The sequence below is a fragment of the Scardinius erythrophthalmus genome, assembly GCF_964197995.2.
Source record: "Scardinius erythrophthalmus genome assembly, chromosome: 12".
Classification (NCBI taxonomy): Eukaryota; Metazoa; Chordata; class Actinopteri; order Cypriniformes; family Leuciscidae; genus Scardinius; species Scardinius erythrophthalmus.
This window is the reverse complement of record NC_138232.1, coordinates 15155092-15179464: the sequence shown is the minus strand read 5'-3', so window position 1 is coordinate 15179464 and position 24373 is coordinate 15155092. Positions and strand designations below refer to the sequence as shown.

At 35.3% G+C, this 24373-nt stretch overlaps 2 protein-coding genes across 2 annotated transcripts; both read left to right on the top strand.

Moving 5' to 3' along the window:
• Positions 1-2000: 2000 nt before the first annotated feature.
• cUnh1orf210 (chromosome Un C1orf210 homolog) lies at positions 2001-4147 on the top strand (the record flags this gene model as incomplete). The annotated part of the gene is made up of 4 exons (XM_081379736.1): positions 2001-2105; positions 2470-2920; positions 3565-3685; positions 3769-4147. The coding sequence occupies 4 exons, from the start codon at positions 2001-2003 to the stop codon at positions 4145-4147; spliced, it is 1056 nt and encodes a 351-aa protein (XP_081235862.1).
• Positions 4148-5138: 991 nt separating this feature from the next.
• ap1m3 (adaptor related protein complex 1 subunit mu 3) lies at positions 5139-21920 on the top strand. The gene is made up of 12 exons (XM_081380656.1): positions 5139-5419; positions 7185-7341; positions 7462-7529; positions 7715-7845; positions 9787-9934; positions 11486-11612; positions 16963-17105; positions 18114-18185; positions 18462-18620; positions 19226-19351; positions 19432-19507; positions 19934-21920. Exons 1-12 carry the CDS (start codon positions 5378-5380, stop codon positions 19954-19956), a joined length of 1272 nt encoding a protein of 423 aa, XP_081236782.1. The 5' UTR covers positions 5139-5377; the 3' UTR covers positions 19957-21920.
• The last annotated feature ends 2453 nt before the right edge of the window (positions 21921-24373 follow it).

Genomic DNA, 24373 nt, shown 5'->3' with positions numbered 1-24373 from the left:
GTGAAGGGGGATCGTTTTGACATTGTTGTTGTCTGTACATGGAAAATGCAAAGGAAAAACGTTTCCATTTTTTAGTACATCGTCATGTAAATGCACCCTTAGTTTTCATTGTCTTCGACATTGCCTAAGTTCTAGTCATTAATTTGTTGTCATAGTTACTAATTAGTCCTCACCTGTTCCCTCTTCTGTTGATTACCTTCCTCATGTATTTAAATATTCTGTCTTCCTCAGTTCATGGTCTCTCGTTAATCATTACGCTTGTGGTTCTTGGTGTTATTGCTCTTCATGTTTACTAAAAATGTATTCATTGTTCATTCTGCGTCACGCATCATTCTTTGGATTATATACAGTCAAGTGATAATCGGGTTGTTTATTCTTCTTTAGTAAAACATTTTTTTATTCTACTGTATGACAAACTTAAAATGGCAGATTATCTTTCATTTCCAGGAAAATTGATTTAAGAGACAGTAGTGAAAATTATTATTGGATATAAAATTGATTTTTGATCTTACATATTTGCAATCATTAACTACCCAGATTTTGTGTGTGTGTGTGTTATTTAACTGGTCATTTGAACAAGTTCCTTGAAATGCATTGTAGCAGAACACATTGACTTTATTGTTTTGTACAGCCCTTTTTGTACTTTATTGCCCTTATTACACCTTATTATGTGAAAGTTGCACCATTCTGTGGTTAAATATGTTTGCATAATGATGACTAAACTTTACAATTGAGCAATGTCCTATGCAGTCAGTTTCCTAAATAGCTGGTGTTAGTTTCATGTCTCTGGTATCACTCTTCACAAATCATAATAATAATAATAATAAACAAATATATATTTAATGTCCATTTATTTATTTATTTGCTAAAAAGCGAAATAATGTATAAAATATACCAGTTCAGACTGAAAAAAATCATCTCTGCTTTGTGTTCTGATCGACCCAGGGATTATTTGGCACAACTGATTGTGCATTATTCCTTAGTGCTACACTGTATACTGTCTTGTTGTTTACTTTGTGTGTCTCATACTGTATATGAGGTGTATGCTGAGTCTTGTGGTGAGGTATTACATGTGTCAGCATGTAAGAGTTCCTGATTATAGATGAATTTATATTTTCAAAAATTAGTGAAAATGTTGCAATTAATAATATGCTGCAAGGTCATATAAGTTTACACAGTCACATTCTTTTTATAATAATAATACAACTTTACATTTACAAGCAAACATTACAGAAAATGCTATTAAAATGAATTTTTTTTTGATATTTACTAAAAACTATGTATATTTACAGAATTTATACATTGTTATTTTTTTGTAGAAAGAATAAAAAAACACTTTCGCAGTCAACCTTGACTACCCATTAAAACAAAACAATTAGTGCTGTCAAACTGATTTATCGCATAACATAAAAGTTTTTGTTTATATGATGCATGTGTGTGTATGTATGTATATGTATATACACAGACATATTAAATATATATATATATATTAGTACTGTCAAATCGATTAATCGCAATTAATCGATTGTAACATAAAAGTTTAAACAAATGTTTATATATGTGTATATATATATATATCATTATATTTATATATATATATGTGTGTGTGTATGCGTGCAAAAAGCATATGTATACATATATAAATGTAGTATATATATATATATATATATATATACACAAACACAGACACACATATATATAAATATAACATATATACACACACATATATTAAACCTTTTTTTAAATGCAATTAATCGCGATTAATCGATTTGACAGCACTAATACATATGTGTGTGTGTGTAGTATAATAATATATACACACACATATATTATATAAACACAAAACTTTTATGTTAGATGCGATTAATCAATTTGACAGCACTAAAAATTATATAATGTTGCATATTTATAAAGTTGCAGCAGAACTCAAACTCTAGCAGTACTAAACGCCACTTCTGTGGTTGCTATTAAATTGTGATTTCTACAGGAAGCAGGAAAACATGGGGTCTGCTGCACACACAGTGTGTGTGCTCCTGTGTTTTTGGGTCTCAGGATCATGCTACACACTCCAGACCGTGGGCCCATGTACGGCCAACCGAGAGACGGTGAGGAAAAACAACACACACTCAGGCCTCTTTTGTTCCCCGAGCCAGAGCAAGTGCTGCTACATCAGGAGTATCCTGTTTGTAGGCACTTGTTTCCTGTTTTTGGTGACAGAGGTTTACCCAGTCTGTAAGTAGTTTATCTCGTGAGAAAATAAAAGCCTTGTTTCTTATTTGAAACGACACGTGGGTAATCTTCTCTTTTTATCTTTTAAACCTTCATAAAACAGGGTCAAATTTTATTTTATGTAAATGCAGTTTTTATCCTCATATGTCTAATAGGCCTACTATTTCATTGCACAAGACTGTTTGGTGCTGACTCCAGAAGTAAGTTTCACAGCCATATAACTCTTAATTCTTTCTCCAGGCTGCATTTGACTGCAGTGGGAAAACACTTACGTCGGTACCACAACACATCTGGATGAATGTGACCGAGTTGGATCTGTCTGACAATCTTTTAGACTTAACCCACAGTGACAGCTTCAAGCGCTTGAACCTCTTCAGCCACTTGCTCAAACTGAACCTATCAGGCAACTACCTCCCCCTACTGTTAAAAGAACATCTTTACAGCCTTTCTTCTCTTGAAGTACTAGATCTGAGTAGGTGCAAACTGGCCGCAGTGGAGGCAAACGCTCTGACCAGCCTCTCCAGTTTGCAGATGCTCTTCCTGGGGAACATTCCATCAGCTGCAGTTCAAGAACTGAGAATGAACCAGTTTGTTCAACTCGGAGGAGAACTGAATAACAGACAGGAAGTGGGAAACAGAGTAATGATGATCAGACACTCAAAACACAGGACACAGGATCACCAAAATGATGGTATGAAAACTATGGTCTTGTATTTATTTTGTTCGTTACTTGGGTCTGTGGCGTATATCGTCTAGTTTCTTTTCCTTATAAATATACTCTTTGATTTCATGTTGGTTACATATGGATTTTATGCCATTTTAAAAATGGTGGTATAATAACCATCAAGTACAATGTAATAACCATCCTAATCATTATTTCAAATATTGAATTATTGAATTCATAAAACGTTGTTATCATGAATTTTAAATTCATAAACATGATTACTTTTTTTGGCAAGTCATGCGAAATGACATTTAACAATCTGAGCTAATCTTGCCTTGTTATAAAAAAGTAAAATAATCTGATATTTTAAAACTTTGCCCCTACAAAATAATACCATTTAAATTAATTTTAAAACAGCAATAAATGAAAAAACAGCTCATCATAAACAATGTGTATTCCAATAATTATGAATAATTGCATGTTGGACTAAATTCAATCAAAAAATGAAGGCAACCTAGTCACATCTTGCAGACATTTCATTCATTTTCTCTGCATTATATTTATATGGACAAAAAATATCTATTTGAGTGCCACAAGACATTTCTTCTTTATTGAGGTATGGAAATGGTCATTCACTATCATTTCAATATTATTTATTTTTCTCATGGCAGGATATTCTAAGGATGTCAACCGTGGAGCCTTCCTCCGTAAACTACTCACAGCGGAAACAACCTCAAACGCTACAAATAATGGTCAAAATCTTTTTTTCTTTATTAATGTAGATTATTACCTGTGATTTCCTTTTTAATTCCTACAGCTGAGACTCAGCTAAGCATTAAAAATACCTCTTTTTTTTTTTCAGGCTCAAAGGACAGTGATGATCCTAAAACCTCTTCAGAGAGCTGGAAGGTCCTTGTGGCTGTTCTGGTGTCAGCTATCACCCTCTCCGTTCTTATCGCTGTGATGGCTAAATGCAAAGTCCTGCACAAGTATCTGGCAAGCTACAGACACTCTAGGCTCAGCGAAGTAGATGGCACGAGTCAGTGTGACCCTGCCAACTTTGAGGTGGGATTCTCGACCCAAGGTGGCCCAGGGACTCGCGCAGCTGCACATACTGATGACATCGAAGAGGATGACGATGGGTTTATTGAGGATAACTACATTCAAGCAAGTGAGAGTGAGAGAGCCAAAAGAGCAGCAGCGCTGACTGATGATGATGATGAGGAGGAGGAAATTGAATTTAGTATTGGTTAGCCACATAAAGTCTAATCTTATTTTCGTGAACTATTCATTGAATGATTAATTGAGAAAATGAATACAGTGTCCCCATTAATATTTGAACACTTAAAGGGATAGTTCACCCAAAAATGAAAATTCTGTCATCATTTACTCTCCCTCATGTTGTTCCAAACCTGTATGACTTTCTTTCTTCTGCTGAACACAAAAGAAGATATTTTGAAGAAAGTCGGTAACCAAACGACTGATGGACCCCATTGACTTCCATAGTAGGAAAAAAAAAATACTATGGAAGTCAATGGGGACCAGCAACTGTTTATTTACCAACCTTCTTTAAAATATCTTCTTTTGTGTTCAGCAGAAGAAAGGAAATCATACAGGTTTGGAACAACATGAGGGTGAGTAAATGATGACAGCATTTTCATTTTTGGGTGAACTATCCCTTTAAGTCACATTAATAGACATGACACTGAGAACCATTAAAAAGCCACTTCTTCTAATGCTATGAAATTCATACATTTTTATATAGGTGTCCAAATAGTTTCTAGGGACACTTTATGAAAGTATTTGAAAATGTATAAATCAAAGTTTAATTACATTTGAATGTAGGCCTTTAAAACTTTATTTTAAATCATGATATTAATAATCATTAACGTTTAATGATTTTTCCTTCTTGAATTTGCATTTACTATGAACTTCGTTCTGGAAAATATACATTTTGTTACTTGTATGTTTCATGTTGTTTCTGAATTAAATGATTTTTTCCCAATGTTTTTCTTTTATTGGCCACTGGGCGCCGCCAATGTCTATTGCCTAGATGTAAATTATTATAATTTTATTACAGTTTATAAGAGGCCTATATATAAGACAAATTAAACATTAAATGGCATTCACGTTATTCTAAACTAGTGTTAACAGGCTTCTTTTGTGTGTCTAGTCACCTGAAAGTAGTTGAAGTTACGTCACACCGCTTCTATCTACACTGCAATCGAGCGACGCGTCAAAACTTGAACAGCGCTGGTTAACTATAATGGCAGGCTTCTGGTTTGGACGCGTCGCGTCTCTCACAGTGTACAGCACAGCAACCAGCTCGAGCTGCACAACCGGTTAGACGCCTCTAAACCCGGAAGATGCGTGTATAAGGGATGGGGAAGATCTCGCTTCATTTCGAGTGATTAAACTTTACCAGAATTGACGAAACTTAAGCACCTGTCAGTTACTTCTTGTCATACAACAGCTTTGATAACGATGGCAGCGTCCGCGATCTTCATCCTGGACTTGAAAGGCAAGGTAAGAGCGCGTGCACCTGTCGGAGGAAGGTCGAACAGTTCATACTCTCAGGATAGACTGTTTCAGTTTATTTGAAACCTATAGATAATCGAGGTTTAAAGATCAATTGCAAGAGTCAATTCTATGTACTTACTCACTTCAAGGTTTCTAAAACAACTAATGGTGTCAAAATGCCACAAGACCGGGACACTCCACATCATCACTTTTAAAGTGACCAGCACTTTCACTAAAGGAAGTTGCACTGTTCATGTTTTACACATTGAATGTTTCTATACATAAATGCTGTTGCAATAACAAAATATAGGTTCAGGACTGCTAACAATTTGGTTTTTATTTTGTACATGTGCTATAGTATTTTTTAATCCAAAAAATTACAGAATGCCTGATACATATCACCACAATACCGTTGGAAGTTTCACAATGACAACTGCCTCTCCTTGGACTTAAAAAATGACTGACATTAATTTAATGACCAAATTTAACACTCTTATGGAAATATGATAATATTTTGTAATTATCATTTAAATCTGACTAATTTTTGAATTGTTTGTCATAAATAAACATCTCATGAACATGTTAAGGGGTTTCAAAGCAAAATATGACTTTCTGTTACGAAACAAGACATCGATTTCATACATGTACACTGTAGTGGACACCAAGACTTAAATCATGTTTATCAGGCATTTTGGGAGACACAAGTGAATAGGGAAAGAAATTCTATTTCAGATATTAGGCCTATTATTAAAATCTTGCCAATTACTATTCCCATTATTACACTTCTTTTTTCATTACATGTTGCTCCAAGAACACATTAAAATGCAAATAATCTGTATATAATTCCGTAACCTATATCTTTCTTAACATAGTTGAGAATCATCTTTATACAAAGTTTGGTATATAAAAAAAAATCATCTAAACCTAAAAATTAATTGCCGATTTAAAAAAATATAGCATTGTTTTTGCCTATTTAGCCTATGTCTTTTTATTTAAATAAAATTAGTCCTGGTGTCCTCTACAGAGGACATAGCATAACATATGAATAAAATATCTTAATATTTAATATTATATAAAAGACAATATAAAGATATTTATATAGAGAGAGAAGCTCAGAACACATTAGTTTGTAATGGATGGATAGGAGTGTTTCCATGAAAACGGATCCTCAGGGTCTCAGTGGAATGGATTACCTTCCAATATACCCCTGGATTTTGTCAGTGCTGATGAAAGCACTCTTGTCTGTGCCCTAGAGCAATCCAATATCTTCATCTGAAGGAATACCTTTACTCCAGCCACGTTAAAGTCAGATTTCTCTGATCCTTTATGTTTCACCCTACTATACTTTCAATGCACCTGTAAAGTGCAAAGGTTAAGCATTTGATTGCATCTTGGATAACTCTGATAACAATCAGATAAGTAATAAATAATAAGTAATCTTGGATTACTTTGATAACTCTTATTGATTGAGCTGTTAACATTTTCTCAGGCTGGTTTGAGTCTATGCAAATAAACCTTGTGCTGTAAATGTCCTTTTGGCCTTTGTTACAAATGTCTACTTTTGAGGACATAAGGAATCCATTTTGTGTGATGACTGGTGCCGAAATATCAAAAAAAAAAAAAAAAAATCAGAACAAAACCAAACACAAAATCCATGTCACAAAATCCAGTTTTCCCCTAAACATGGATTGATGGGGGTCTTCAAGGAGCAGAATTGGGATTCTCTGTTTTATGACATTCTTATGCTTTCAACTTGGTTTCCATCTCTAAGGTGCTCATATGCCGGAACTACATGGGCAACATAGATGCCAATGAGATTGAACACTTCATGCCCATAATGATGAAGAGAGAGGATGATGCAGATTTGTCACCAGTGGTTATTCATGGCTCCACCCACTTCCTCTGGATCAAGCACAGCAACCTGTACTGTATCCTCCATATGCTTGTAAATGTAAAAATATAATCTTCCACTTCTTTTGTGAATATTTGTCCTACTGTTGTACAGTGCAAATTTTTAGCGTATTAACCACTTAACAGATTTTACTCAGTGGTTGCAGTAACAAAGAAAAATACCAATGCTGCTCTTGTATACTCTTTCCTGTACAAATTAGTTGAGGTAAGTGAGTTTTATATCTATCAACATGACAACGCCTCCAATAAAACCTTGCACAGCACAATCTTGTTGACTGTGTAAACATCAATACCCTAAAAAAACTGTCATAGAACAATTCCTCACTATAATATATCCTTACCAAATGTATGTGCATTTATAGTAATCTTGTTTTGACCATTTGTTTGCAGGTGTTCATTGAATATTTCAAGTCACTGGAAGAAGAGAGCATTCGAGACAATTTTGTGACAGTATATGAGCTAATGGATGAAGTCATGGACTTTGGATTCCCTCAGACCACTGACAGCAAGATCTTACTAGAGTAAGTTTTGACAGACTCACCATTCAACCATCACTCCTCAGAGAACACTATTCATCCTTCACTAAACAGCGCAATGAGGGATCGCCATTCATTATTCAAGCTCAGTGCTATTCATAAGTCACTGTATATGCTTTGTGCAGAGAGCACAGTTTGACAAAATGCAGTAAATAGTTGTTTTTATATAACACAGAGAGATGATTGGACCAGAGAAATGTAATGTAGTATGTAAGCATAAAGAGACATTTTAAAAGTTGCCATGAAATTAAAACATTTTTAATTGTTACATATGTAACAATTAAATACATATTAATATGTTACATTTTGAAATATCATAATTTGAGCTCCCAGTGGAACGACAGACTTCTCTCTGTTTCAAAACGGAAGAAAAGATCTATCGCGACTTCCTATTTAATCATGACTTCTTCCCGGTGGTTTATCTATTTAGAAGATCAAAGTTGAACTATGCAGGTTTTTTTAGCTTAATTTACCTTAACTGAACAGCTTCGGAGTCATTGGAATGGTTATATTACTTCATTCGGGTTGAATGGTGCTCGCACCCCCCTAGCGCCGTTGAGCGGAAAAACCACCCGTGCAAATTTCCATGCGTTCGCCGGCTTCTTTGAAAACAAATGCACATGACCAGAGAGAGAAGATGGGATGGGGGGGAGTCGCCAACGAGTTTTGATGACAGTGTTGTCAAATATCTATTCCGAAGCTGTAGGTGGAGCTCTATATAGAGAAACCCGCGAGCAAAAAGCGAGAAAACAGCGAAGAAATTGCCAAAACTGCATAGCGCCACTTTAAAGAATTTTCAAAACTGCAAAATGTGAGCTTGTTTAGCTTATTAAAAATATTATTAAAACAAGCTGCTTTATTTTACACCGAGAAGGTTGGCCCCGTCATGGGTGCTGACATGTTAATATCACATGACCAGCCATGTTATAGAAGTGACCATGTTACTAATTCTAACAATAATAGTATATTTACTTTTATAGCATTTTTAGCTGACATTCGGGCATTTTAAAAATAATAAACATAAAAGTAGAACATGCTAAATAAACAATATAACAAGAAAACACAATATATATTTTCTTGTCCAGCAAATGATAAAAAGGTTAAAGAACAAACCAAAAAACATAGTACATATAATTTGTTTGTCAGATCTTTGTAAACATCTGTTAGGTTTACAAGTGCTTATCAGTTTTTTGGCTTTGCAAGCAACCACTTAGCGGATAGCTAATTATTGCTAGGTCTCACTGACAGCAACACAATACCCTGTCAGATGGAGACACTTGAGGTTTGAGCACACACACATAAACATCTACAGTTCTCAGACCTTGTTCTAAAAACAACATTGATGTAGAGTCGATTTGAAATGAATGAGGAAACCTATGTATTGAATATTTAGTGGTTTGTTTTGGTGTTTTAAATAGGATCAGGGGTGATTGAACACTCTAATGTTAGTGTTCACACTGAATTCTTTTTGCATACAGGTTTTTCATATGTGAAGTGATGGATGTGTGGTAAAGAAAACATTACAGTTATATAAGTGATAAAAAAAAAAGACAAACAAGGTCAGGTGTTTTTCAGTCTGTCTGTCCCTAGGGGCAGCCATGTTCTTCTCATGAGTCCTTGTTCTCTCAGCATTCTAACACCAGAGGTCTGTTTACATACCTACTGAAGTTACTTGCTTCACTGACTCCTTTTAATTGAAATCTAATTAGATCTGTAAAGTTAAGTCTGTGACAGATGACAGATTGACATCATGACATAATAATGGTCATCACATAATAATAGCTGTCATACATTGGTGGGCTGATATAATTATTAATCTGCATAATATAAGATAATATAAATAAATATATTTTATGCTGACTGTCGTTTTCTTGGTCATTGTTAATGTTACCATGAACTAACGGCCTTTTTTCACTTCCACGACAGGTACATCACCCAACAGGGACATAAGCTGGAGGTGGGAGCGCCACGGCCCCCAGCTACAGTAACAAATGCTGTGTCTTGGAGGTCAGAGGGCATCAAATACAGGAAAAATGAAGTCTTCATGGATGTCATTGAGTCTGTTAACCTATTGGTGAGCTGATTTAATTTTACTCTATGGACAACATTCCTCAATCAACCAGTCAGTCTTTAGGGTGTGGTTTAGGGATGAGGCTTCAACACTACTCTTTTTATTCTAAGATTTCCATATGACTTTAGGGATGTTTAATGGATAGCGTTGGGAAGAGAGACTATGTCGTTCCAGGACTAACAAAAGATTCAGAAATACATTCTAATTGATAAAATTACAGTCATCGTAGATGCTGCTCATATTATTTTTAAATATTATATTGATAATGCGTTGGTGCAAGTAATTACTCTTGTCCCATTAGTCCTTATCAAATTTCAACGTGTGAAATTTGTTCGTACACTTCCGTTTAAAAGTTTGGGGTCAAAAATTTCAATTTCAAATAAAAGGTGTTCTTTTGACATTTCTATTCATCAAATAATCCTGAGAAGATGTATCACAGTTTCCACATCCAAAAATAATAATATCCAAAAATATTAAACAGCCTATCTGTTTTCAACATTGATAATAATTAATTTCAACACTGATAAAAATAATAATGATTTTGAGCACCAAATCAGCATGATTTCTGAAGGATCATGTGACATTAAAGATATTTAATAAATTAAAATGTAAAAAATATTCAAATAGAAAACAGGTACATTTTTAAATTGTAATAGTATTTCACAAAATTACTTTTACTGTTGTTGTTTTTTGTTTTTTTTTATCAAATAAATGCAATGAAAAAAGAGCAGTTTTAAGTTAATAAATTGCAATAAATACTATAGCATAACATGCATTATTTATTTGAAAAAGGAACTTGTTTTATAGTGAAAATATAAAAATGAGCACAAAAAAAGCACAGCTTTCCACATACTGGATCAGTTTTGCTTATTTAGTACAGACATCAAACAGCCCACGCTATCGCTCCATCTTCCTACTGTACCTCAGCCAACCTCCTTCATGTTTTCAGGGTCAAGGGTCAAGTCTCCAGACTTCCTTAGATTGAGAGAGGGAGGAAACAGCTGCCGTCTTAAAGTTCTTGTTGCCTTTCTCTTCTGCTCCTTAACTCTCAGCCCCCCCCCCCCAACTGGACTGGCTTTTGATGGATTCATTAGCGCTTTTCAGAGTCAGGGTCTAACTCTGGCAGACAGTAGCTCTGAGCAGCACCTCTCTTCTGATTAAGAGCTAAATCACGTCTCATTGCTTTCTAATTCTGCATTGCTATTCATCCGTGCAGCTTTCTCGCTCTGGCTTTTTCTGGCTCTTGTATCTGAGAGCCCTCAGAGGTATTGACTCGATGTTGACTTTTTTAGGTTTAGATCTATCTTCATGGTCCAGCTTGTATGCTTTTAACATTTTAGCATAATATAATATATTACATTCTCATATTCGTAGTTATCACAGCATACATCAACCCTCTCTTTGTAAACGCATTATAGCACAAATCACACGGTTACTGCCTTGCCCGACAGAGCGTAATAAATTGTAGATGGCAGTAATGGTGATGATGCAATATCACACCTTGCCACTCTTGATTGTGCTTTGCATTTGTCTTCTCTGTTTTATTCGTTATAGGTCAGTGCCACAGGCAGTGTTCTACGAAGCGAGATTTTGGGCTGCATCAAACTCAAAGTCGTTCTGACAGGCATGCCTGAGTTAAGACTTGGACTCAATGACAAAGTTCTGTTCGAGACCACCGGCCGTGAGTACACACAACTATCAGTAAACTGAAATGCATATTTTTTCGATGTAAAAATGCAATGATAAATAAGCTATTTGTAGGCTGATTCCCGCTCTGTGGCAGTAGCAACATTGACTCAACCAATGGCATAAGTGTGGGGCGTGAAACCAAAAAATGTTCAATCATTATTTTTGCAGTTCCTTTTGGAGACACAAATGGCGACCAAAGTAACACATTTCAGCCTTTTTTAGTAATGCAGAAAGTGATCTAATTCCCAGGGCTGATAGTCAAGCAGTCAATTGATTGTCTTAACCTATTTTATAGTAAGTGTCTCTCTCATTTGCACTTGTTAGGTGAATTCCATTCATCTGATTCTCTTGGTTAATCTCCACCCCAGGCCTAACCCAGCGGGTGTTAGTTTCACAGTAGACCAGGATTCAATTCTGCATTCTGCATGTGCTCTGTAAATGCAGCTATGCATTCTAGAACATGAGCACTCCAGATTTACTATCCAACAGAAAGGAAATCTCTATCAAATTGAGCAATGATATTCTGTTCAATTAAAGGTACACAATGTAACTTTTGGCCCTTTAGCGGTTAAAAAACAAAACTGCATGCATTTTGCGGAAGAACATTGTTTTTGTTGTGATTTGGCTCTGCATGACTGTGCAGATGAATATGGTTATCATACTACTTATAAAACATTCACTTCTAGATGTAATTAGTTTAGATTGGAAAGGATCTCAAGCTGACTAGATGAAGATGTTACTGTAGCGATATCCATTAAAAGACTTAAATTTTACAGCATTTCAAATCACTCAGGTCTTGCCATCTTCGAAAAGCCAAGCCAATGTTGGTTCTCATTTTCTCATTTTATTACGAGCTGTCACATTCTTTTTTTGCCAACAGACACTCCTCTTGTCGACTTTTGTTTTGTTTATTTTTTTAAACAGGTGATTCCACGGAGGTTCAAGATTTAGTGTGCTGCTTGTCAGCCTTTCTCACTCATTGTGACAACTAACATATGCCACTCCCATATTCGTCAAATTAGCCAGAGCAGCTTTTTTCTATTTACGGATATGACGAGACACGCACGGACGAGTGACACAAATTCGCAATTTCGTGTGAAAAGCATCCCGCTCAGTCTAAAATATAAACACTTATAACGGACTCACCGTGAATCAGGGTACGACAAAAACACGTTCTAGAAGAAGGATTGATGGTGTATTGACTATTGGATTACATTTTTTTTAAGTTTTAACAAAACAAAAGAAAACAAAAATGTTACATAGTGCCCCTTTAATATCTGATGCATTTTAGATGCATTTATCAACCAAGCTGTGCTGCAGCTTACCAACATTTCATAGACATTTCAAGTCACATATTAATTTTACTTCTACAGGAAACTGTTTTTTCAGATATGGTTTCAGGGAAGTGAAATCAACCTACTTGTTTCCTGTACACTTCCCACTATAAAATTGCTCTGTGGCACAAACTATTGTAAACATAGCTGAAGGTAAAGGCGCCATTCTGTTCTTGCAGTTTAAGTCCTAAATGGCAAGCCGTTTTGACTTTTATTCATTCCCACAATATGAATTCTTGATATCAACAATTACATTTTCTTAAAAAGAATCTCTACTTTCTTAAAATGAATTACTAGTTAAAAAAAGAAAAGAAAAAAGAATCGCTACTTTCTAAAAATGAATCGATACTTTTCTTAAAAAGAATTGCTTCTTTCTTAAAGTGAATCGCTACTATCCCCAAAAAGATTCAATTCTTTTCTAAAAAAGAATCGATACTTTTCTTAAAAAGAATCGATACTTTTCTTAAAAAGAATCGATACTTTTCTTAAAAAGAATCGATACTTTTCTTAAAAAGAATCGATACTTTTCTTAAAAAGAATCGATACTTTTCTTAAAAAGAATCGATACTTTTCTTAAAAAGAATCGCTACTTTCTAAAAATGAATTGATACTTTTCTAAAAAAGAGTTGCTACTTTTCTTAAAATGATTCGCTACTATCCCCAAAAAGAATCAATTCTTTTCTAAAAAAGCTACTTTTCCTAAAAAGAATAGATACTTTTCCCAAAATGAATCGATACTTTTCTTAAAAAAGAATTGCTGCTTTCTTAAAGTGAATCGACACTTTTCTTAAAAAGAATTGCTACTTTCTTAAAGTGAATCGACCCTTTTCTTATAAAGAATCACTACTTTATCAAAGTGAATCACTACTTTTCCTAAAAAGAATCGATACTTTTCCTAAAGTGAATCAATACTTTTCTTAAAAAAAGAATTGCTACTTTCTTAAAGTGAATCGACACTTTTCTTAAAAAGAATCACTACTTTATCAAAGTGAATCGCAACTTTTCTTAAAAAGAATTGCTGCTTAAAGTGAATCGATACTTTTCTTAAAATGAATCGCTACTTTTCTTAAAAAGAATCGATACTTTTCCTAAAGTGAATCGATACTTTTCTTAAAAATAATCGTTACTTTCTAAAAATTAATCACTAATTTTCTTAAAAAAGAATGGCTACTTTATCAAAGTGAATAGCTACTTTTCCTAAAAAGAATCAATACTTTTCTTAAAAAGAATCTTTACTTTTCTTAAAATGAATTGATACTTTCCCTAAAGTGAATCGCTGCTTTAAAAAAAAAAAAAGCTACTGAATCGCTTCTTTTGTTAAAATTAATCTATACTTTCCCTAAAGTGAATCGATACTTTTGTTAAAATAAATCAATACTTTTCCTAAAAAGCATCACTGCTTTTCTAAAAAAGAATTGCTACTTTCCGTAAAGTGATTCGATACATTTCTAAAAAGTGAATCGCTGCTTTTCTTAAAGTGAATCGATTCTTTTCCTAAAATGAATCGATAATTTTCCTAAAAAGAATCGCTACTTTTCTTAAAAAGAATCCCTTCTTTCCCTAAAGTGAATCGATACTTTTCTTAAATGTGCCATTCTGTTCTTGCAGTTTAAGTCCTAATACAGTATATGGCAAGCCATTTCACTAGTTAAAATGCTAATTTTTGATATCAAGAATTACATTTCCACTAGTAAAAATGTTAATTCTTGATATCAACAATGATGTCATCACTCGCAGAAATACGAATTCTTAGTTAAAAAAAAGCCTATAATTTTTGATATCTGTAATTATATTTTCACTAGCTAATATCACCATAGGCTGCCATTTAAATTCAATTGTTGATATCAAGAATTGATTTCTTACTAGTTAAAATTCAATTTTTTACATTTCAGCTATACATTTATTACTAGTAGAAATATCATTTTTATCAATAATTTTTATTACTAGTAAAAACTATAAATTCCTGATATCAAGAACTAAATTTTTACTAGTTGAAATGTTAATTCTTGATATATGTAAATGTATTTCAACATGTTACATTTGTTATTTCTGATATCTGAAAATGTATTTCTTACTAGTGACAATCGAACTAGTGATATCAAAAATGAACATTTTAACTAGTAGCAATTCAATTGTTGATATCAAGAACAGACATTTGCACTTGTAACCACATTATTATTATTATTTTTCTTATTCTTTATTAAGCTTTACATAAACAGGGAACCATAAACAGCAATACGATATGTTGAAACAAGACTTCACATTGCCCTCATTCCTGAATGTTATAAGTCATACCTGTAATACGTAAATAAAGACATGTAAACGTATGAATACATAAACGTGAGGAAAGAGAAAAATAAATAAAATTAACTTGACAAGAATGCATACAAAACCACATAATTATTGATATAATTTTTTTTTTATTAGTAAGAAATGTATTTCTGATGTGTGAAATTGGAATTCCAACTAGTAAGAAATCAATTCTTGATATCAACAAATGAATTTGAATGGCAGCCTGTGGTGACATTTAACTAGTGAAAATATAATTACAGATATCAATAATAATAGTTTTTACTAATTTAAATGTAATTATTGATATCAAGAATCCATATTTCTGCGAGTGATGACGTCATTGTTGATATCAAGAATTAGCATTTTAACTAGTGAAAATGTTATTGTTGATATTCACATCCTGCGAATGAATAAAAGTAAAAATGGCTTGCCATACTAATATGAGCTCAGAAATATCTCTGCTCAGCTTAGCAGTAGAATGAAAATTAGACAAGTGAAACACTGCTCTCTAGAGGCTCAACCTTGAAATTTCAATTTTTTATTTGTGAAGGTTAAAATATAGGACATTGTCTTCTTTGTAATGTTGATATGAAATGATTCTGTAATCATTCTGTTCACATTATAATTTATTTATTTATTTATTTACCAATAGTATTTATTTATTTATTTATTGCTTTTATCTAATTTCAAGGAAAAACATTACAAATTATATTTAGGATTATATTTTGAGTAACATTTTGATTTAATTTGTAAAAAAAAAGTGGTTTGACATTCTTTTGCTTTAATGACAGCAGCTCTTTACCTAATTTGAATGTGACAAGTTTGTGTAAAACCTAATGATCATGTTATCCAGCAAGAAAAATGTGACATTTTGTACATAATTCAATCCATTCATCCTCCAAACCCCTTGTTCTCTGTAGGGTCGCAGACATGCTGGAGCCTTTATATATTTTATAAATGTTATATTTTATGTTCTAATTACACTAATATTATATAGAACATTATCTTCAGAGCAGTTTTACTGTCACGTCAAAAGATGTGTTCCTAAAAGTGTACCTCTGGTTCTGAACACCAATCACTTTCTCTGAAGCTTCTGCCTGTGGACCCTGGGGAGCCAATCAGAGAGCTAAAAGAGAGCATCCTAACCCCTTCCCGACCTTTAGTCCCTGCGGTTGATGTCATCATTAGGTGCTTCAGCGGCTCCCAGCACGTTTCATCTGCGGCAGAGGACACAGATGCCCAAAGCTTCTGATCTGACCTCTGAGTTCCAGCTCAAACCTCTGAGAGCTCTTTCATGTTCCACTGTAAATGTCACCCCTGGATAGAGCGGAATACATTCATAAATATAAAGAGAGGCTCACGCGCACACACATTCCTGCTGTGAGAGTGCTGGTGAAATCCCACAGCTCTGTGGTATTAGTGAGTTTTGGGGCTCAGAGGCCCTGACTCATTAAGAAGCTCTTCTGTAGTCACTGGCTTTCTCTTTGCTGAGGTCAAACAAATAAAGTACCTTCACACTTACCTGGGTGCACAAATGTGCTATTGTTTGCAATATCCAAGAAACACATTAGAACGCTCTGTGTGTGAATATGGTGCGTGCGTGTGCAGCTTTTTTTTTGATTAACTAGCTTAGCACAAATTATAATCATCAGCAACCACTTTTCTTATATTAGAATTCACCCTGCTCTTTCTCTGACCTGTTTCTCTTTTTCTCAGGAGAGAAGAGCAAGTCTGTGGAGATGGAAGATGTGAAATTTCATCAGTGTGTGCGTCTCTCTCGCTTCGAGAACGACCGGACTATCTCTTTCATCCCACCGGATGGAGAATCCGAACTCATGTCTTACAGACTCAACACCACGGTCAGTGCTGCATCTACACTAGTCTCCGATCAATGAGTTTAGATATATATTGTCAAAGATAGATATTGTCATAATAATGTTTAATAATTTAGAATGTCAAAGTTTATCATGTGATTAATGCATGTGTGAATGCATTATAGTTTTTTTGTGCCGTTGTAATGATGAGGTCTCAGAGAGCTTTATTTAAATAAAAACATACAAGAATCAAAGAACGTGAATATGATGAGAAACCAAGAAAGGAACTTCAAAGCAAAACCCATACAAAGAATTTGAAATTAAAAGAATTTGAACTTGAAAGACCAAAACAAAAACATGAAACAAAGCTTATGTTTGGAATAGCATACATGTACTAGCATACTACGCTTATTATTTCTGCAGTATATGCCGTGTAAAGCATTCAAATGTATCTTCTACCTCCAGTGTGAGCAATAAACTGCAAGAAGTTACACTACTTTTTTTGACTCATAATTTGCTCATTGTTTAAAGACATTTTTATGCAAAATTGCTTTCAAATGTAAACTTTTTTTTATTTCAAAGATGATAACTGACAACATACAGTTTATACATATATACAAGATATATACAAACATTTAAAATCTTGGGGTCATTAAGATTTTTTTATGGTTTTGAAAGAAGTCTCTTTTGCTCACCAGGGCTGCATTTATTTGATCAAAAATACAGTGAAAACTGTATTATTGTGAAATATTATTACAATTTAAAATAAGTGTCTTCCATTTTCATTTATTCTTGTGATGGCAAAGCTGAATTTTTATCAGCCATTACGCCAGTGTCATTACTTCAGTGTCACAAGATCTTTAGAAATCATCCTAAAATGCTAATTTGGCGCTCACAAAACATTTCTTATTGTTTTCAAAGTTGATGTTATGCTGTTGGAAAATATTACTGTATTTAATTTATTTAAGAAGATTACATGTCAAAAAGGCAAGTCAGTGGCTCAATAAGTGTCAGCGGACTCACTGCTCTCCTGTCACTCCTCTTTCCTGACAGGTGAAGCCTCTGATATGGATTGAGAGCGTAATAGAGAAGTTCTCTCACAGTCGAGTAGAGATCAAGGTTAAGGTAGAGCTGCACACATATACACAATCTACACACTCCACTGATTCTTGCTTTGCCTCCTCTAGCACACTCCCTGGTTTCAGTAATTAGCTTTCAGGCTTCTGTCCTGAGGAATGGCTGAGTTTACCTGAGCTGTGTCCAAAGACTTGTCAGATTCTGACATAAACATGCTTTGTCCTATTGCCTTTGCCATACTGAAACTTTACTTTCTGAAAGTGTACTTTGGAAGTTTTACTTGGAATGTGAAGTCGTGCTATAGTTCCTCCATCTGTTCTCCAGGCCCGCAGTCAGTTCAAGAGCCGCTCCACTGCCAACAATGTCTCCATCTTAGTTCCTGTTCCAAGTGACGCTGACTCCCCCAAATTTAAGACCACCACAGGCCAGGCTAAATGGGTTCCTGAGAAGAGTGCGGTAGAATGGAACATTAAGTCCTTCCCTGTAAGTACCATACATATGTTTTGCAGGATGTTGGTGTTGCTGCAAATCACTGCAAGTCATTTGATCTATTTTTTAGATAAAACACAAACAAACAGATAATCCATCACTTCACATTTGCTGATTTCACAGAGAGTCTGTGTACTAAATGATTAAATGTAAATGTAATGTATATGTCCTCTATAATCGAAGGCAAAAGCCCATATTGAGAATGTATACAAAATATAAAAAATTAAATGCTTGCCAAAGACATCAAACATAGTACAAGCAAAAACATACTAAATTAATAATTTCGTGCCGTATCATTACCATTAGATAGTTGCAAAACCAGCTTTTTCTCTAAGAGGACAGACATGTGGGACATTTAGTCAAGAATGTTTTTCAAATCCTGATCATGTCTTTGGTGTTTGAGGCTTTCAAGGCTATAAGTCAGTCCTGGAGTTTTGTGCTGTGGGAATGTTGAAAAGAGAGAATTTTTTTTTTGGCTCAGAAGACTCATTTAGAACCGAACTGTTAATTAGGACTTATTACTGAAGTGATGATTTTTCCAATGTTAATTAGACAGTTAGATGTGTCAAAAACTAATGATGTGTCTTTACTCGTTGAAGGGCGGGAAAGAGTTCATGATGCGAGCTCATTTTGGACTGCCAAGTGTGGAAAGTAATGAACTCGAGGGCAAGCGACCAATCACAGTGAAGTTTGAGATTCCATATTTCACCGTGTCGGGCATTCAGGTGCAACACACACTCACCTCACAAAATATTCTTTGATAATAGTCACTATGCGGTTGACTTAATTTTATTTACCAACACAGGTGCGATACTTAAAGATTATCGAGAAGAGCGGATACCAGGCATTACCGTGGGTGCGTTATATTACTCAGAGTGGAGGTGAGACACATTCAGAAATCCCTCTCACACACACACACACACACACACACACCGTCATTCGCTTTCTCAAATATCATTCTGATATAAAGTTTACCTTCACCCTGCATTAAGAGTTCAGTGAACATGAGCCTTACTCTGTCTTCTGTCTCACACACACACACAGTTTGAAATAGTGTAGACTATCAGTTTTCCATTTGCATCAGCGACACCAGAGGAGAGAGAGTCACTCTAATCCTTCAGCCCTCTTCACTTATTCATAAGAAATGCAGAGCAGACATCAAGCCACAATAGAATTCTTCAGATATATCCAAACACCCAAATGTCAGTAACATATTCAAATGCCCTTGAATAAACTTTCATGTACTTGTTTTTATATTCAATTTATGAGTTGTGCTTTTCTGACTTTGCTTGAACATTTTTTGACAGATTATCAGCTGAGGACCAACTGAGAGAGGACAGTGCCTGTGTATGTTGTGTGTTCTATCTATCCTGTTTCATCAGCGAGACAACTACTGCCTTACACACAACAGTAAGACGGCGGTTCCCTCCCGATGGTTTTTGTCCGAGATCAGGTTTTACAAATTAAACAAGTCAGACCGCAAAGTTACTGAGAAAAACAATTGATTTTGGATTATAATCCAGCAGTCGCATTACAGAAGCATCCTAGAATCTACCTATATGTTGTATTTAAAGAGATTTTTTCATATCGTTCCAAACCATGTATGTATTTCTTCTATTTAAAGCAGATTTTTTTTTTTTTTTTTTTTCATATTATAAAATTCAGTAGGGTCCAATGTTGTTCATATTTTGGACCCCATTGGCTTTCATTATAAACAAAAGCAGTTGAAACATTCAAAATATTTTCCACAGAATAAGAAAAAAATCACACAGGTTTAGGGTATTATCGTTAACTAAAATTAAAACCATAAAAAACATTTTCATTGCTTGTCTAAAAAAAAAACTTAAACTTATTTATATTTCAGCTAGTTGCAAAGGAAACATTTCTCATTTTCATTTAGTTTAAGTTGAAGTACCAGAATAATTAAAACTAAATAAACTAAATAAATTAAAAACTAAAACTTAATAGCATCCAAATAGACATACTTTAAAAAAAAAACACTCCCACTTTATATTAGGTGTCTTTAACCACTATGTACTAACATTTAAATAAATAATTTGATACAATGCACTTATTATGTACATAAATGTTATACATTGTACTTATATTATTAATTACCTGCATGTAATTATATCTGTAATTACAATCTGTTACATATAATTACACTGTTGAGTTAAGAACACAATGTAAAGAGTGACAAAAAAAACTAATAAAAATGACCAAAACACAACAAAATGACTTCAACTTAAATGAAAATAAAAAACATAAAACATAAAAATCCTAAAATATCACTGTACAAACTAAAATATCACTGTACAGGTTCGGAACGACATGAGGGTGAGTAAATGATGACATAATTTTCATTTTTTTTGGGTAAACTATCCCTTCAACTTGTTAGATGTTAACTTAAGCTGCTTATTTTCATTTCTGCTGTAGGTGGAGGGACTATCTCTTAAGTGTGATATGATCTTATGTCTGTGGAGCTGTAAACACAACCACAGGCCCAATGAAATGAATACCTTGTTCTCAAAATCAATGATTAATAAGGCTGCGTACTGTTAGGACAGCACAGTAACACTATATTTTCACCACAGTGGCTCATATCTTTATCTTTAGTTTAGGTTTGTTTGTGCTCACTCAAAATACCACAAATGCCTAGATACTTTTAAAGGTAAAATAAAAAGTTGAAATGCTTAATGGCATTACCATGAACCTATAGCAGCAAATAACTCTGCTCCGTGTTGATGCTGGATTAATCATGATTGTGTTTGTTTCTTTAATCCGCAGCAGTCAACACATCTGATCACACAAGCTTTTTTTGTATGTCATTGTACGTGTTCACACTGGGAAAATCCTCCCTGATTTCCTTTCATTCGGTATGCATTGCACCAGTTGTTTTATCAGTGCGACGTGTGTGTGTGTGTGTGTGTGTGTGTGTGGAATACTGTCTTCCACCTCTGCAGAGGCAGCAGAATATATTATTTGTCACGTCAAAACAGCTTCCTCCCTCGTTTATATACCAAAGGTCAATGGCGTGACAATATCTGATAGTTATTTCACACTGAATCTGAAATATGTATTTTGGATCATTTTTTATTGACAACTTTTTTTGCTCAGTAGTTACACTATTCTAAAGGTCATTGTGAGAAAATAAATGGATTTTTGTTTTGGCAAGCATTTTTGTGATTATTTTCTGCGCTGTGTGGAAAGGCTCATTTTTTGTCTATTCACCGATGGATATTCCAGCTATTAAAATAAATTGCTGTTTTATGCAGTGGTATGGGTGTTGTACGCATTGCTATTTTTGCACGCCTTATTTCTTATCAGTCTCAACACATTACAAGCTGATAGATGGGTGACAATGGGTCACAAAGTCAGCTATTGTTTACATAGTGACTGAGCAGCTGTTGTACAATAGTCAGCTTGTTGTGGATAAGAACAGGCCCAACACGACCCAGCCACCCATGATTACGGTCCCCCTCAGCCCATTACTGGCCCTTTCAGAATTTACTTCTGTCTTCACAGGAGAGGGTATGGATAAATGAATTACTCAGCTGCATGGTTTCTCAAACACAATTCCTCAAACAAGATGGACCAAACTGAAAATATTTAAACCAGCCAGTAGCTTTCTGTTATTTAAATATATTTTTAAATAATACATAGTAGTGATTTGCAAAATAAAGGATTGCTTTACGAAGAGAACAGTTTGTGATGAAAAAAAAACACTATTTCAGACTAAATCCCAAACAGTATGTGGACAGAGTTAATGCATGAATGTCAATTCATATAAAATTAAAAATCAATCCATGTGGCATCTGCAATCAAATGCGCTTGGCCTTTTCTCAGAGACATTTCTGCAATGGCTTTTACCCATCCAGTCCCAGGATCATTTTTAGTAGATGTTTGTTTTAGTCATGCTGCCTTCCCATTCTATCGGACAAGTACTTCCCACTTCTGAAGTCCTGAGCTTGTCGAGTGAATTGTCGGAAAGAATAGTAGGCTAATCATGGAGGACACCAGGTTTATTCTTGCTTTTGTATTGGGGATCTTATTAAAGCCAAAATATATTGACGATATTTAATGTTTAATAACAATTTTGTGTCACATTAGTTGACAACCATATAAACATTCACTGCACTATCTAGATCAGCTTACTGACGATTCTGGAATTTCAGTCAAATTTTCGGTCCCCCGTGCAGATGGCGGCCCCACGTCACTCATTCGGACTGAGCCCGGCCGGACCCCATGGGGGGAGGCCCGGCCACCAGGCGCTCGCATGTGAGCCCCGGGCCTGGCTCCAGGGTGAGGCCCCGGCTGCGCCATGCCAGGCGACATCTCGTTCCTTGATTTTTCTTGCATCATATTTGGCTTCTGAACCGCTCTTAAGGCCTGTTCACACCGGGCCGAATTTCGCGCGCGATATTCGTCGACGTTTAATGCCTCGTGACTAAACAAAGGGCGCCAATGTGAGTGTGCACACCGACGCGAAAAACGCCACGCATAAAAGCGTCATTTTTTAAAAAACGCCTCGGGTTCGTTTTTTTGGTTTGACGCGCCGCGTCAAAAACTATCCGACCAATGAGATTGCCGCTTTTGCTCACGTGTCTGGAGCTTCTGAGGTTACAGTAAAACACAACTTGGGGGCGCTCAAACACAGAACGGTCTTGCCGAGCACACATACGTAACGGCGAAGAAGATATACGCCAAGTAGCGTCTAAACACTGCCGGGAAGAAATAAGACGAGGAAGATGCAAGGCAAGATGAATGTAGAGCTGCTGGTCTCGTTGGTCTCGTTGCGACACCTGTGCTTTCCGCTGCTTGGGGGAATGTACTTTAGATATGAAACCATAGCAACGCCCATACACAAATTCTCGCCGCCGAGTTTCCATTGGCTGCTGCCCCGCGTTTTGACGCTCTCATTTGCATAAAGTATCCACCGAGATACTTTTTTGGAGCGCCGCTGTTGACCAAATCGACGCGACGCGACCCATCATGCTTTGCGGGGGCATTTTGCTGCCTGACGTAGTTCCATAGGAAATGAATGGGCTTTGGCGTCGCGTCAGAAATCGAGACGCTGGTGGACAAGCGGCTTTAGTCACGAGGCGTTAAACGTCGGCGAATATCGCGCGCGAAATTCGTCCCGGTGTGAACAGGCCTTAAACGTGTTGTGTATAAATGTGTATAAAACGTACAACATTCTTCAAGTGGTTATTCATAAATGTAAATATCCACTACTTTCAACAACATGTACACAAGGTGATGTAGCTGTTTTTAAATTTATAAAAAAAACTTATGTTAATAAAATAATGGCATGCACAACTCAGAAAAAACTCAGGTATCAAAATTCTCAATGAGTTTACCAGTAGTAAATACGACTTGAGAGTGCGTTCATGTCCAATTTCAGAATAGGAAACTGGTATTTATGATAATTCCGATAGCATGTGAGGCAGCAGGGGCCTATACCATGAAGCCGGTTTAGGTGGCTAGCCAGGTATGTTTCAGTTTAGTTGCGCCAACCCTGGGTTTTAGGCACCATGAAAGTGGTTTGGCTTTTAGCAGTGTTCATCGCCATAGTAACTCACGCTCCATGGCTAACCTGGTCTAGGGCAGGTTATGTTCCAGGGAAGAGGTTGCAAACCGAACTTGGACCAATCAGCTGTGAGCAAAGTGACACATATCTAATGCGATAAAGTCACTCCACCTGTTTCTACTCCAAATTAAAGGTCACTACATAGCAATGATTTTTA

Bases quoted from the DNA above. Each gene is read 5' to 3' on its own strand.
- ap1m3 (XM_081380656.1), top strand. From the start codon at position 5,378: ATGGCAGCGTCCGCGATCTTCATCCTGGACTTGAAAGGCAAG. The intron at 17,106-18,113 runs GTCAGTGCTGCA...CTTTCCTGACAG, and splicing joins CTTACAGACTCAACACCACG to GTGAAGCCTCTGATATGGAT. The intron at 19,352-19,431 runs GTGCAACACACA...TTACCAACACAG, and splicing joins TCACCGTGTCGGGCATTCAG to GTGCGATACTTAAAGATTAT.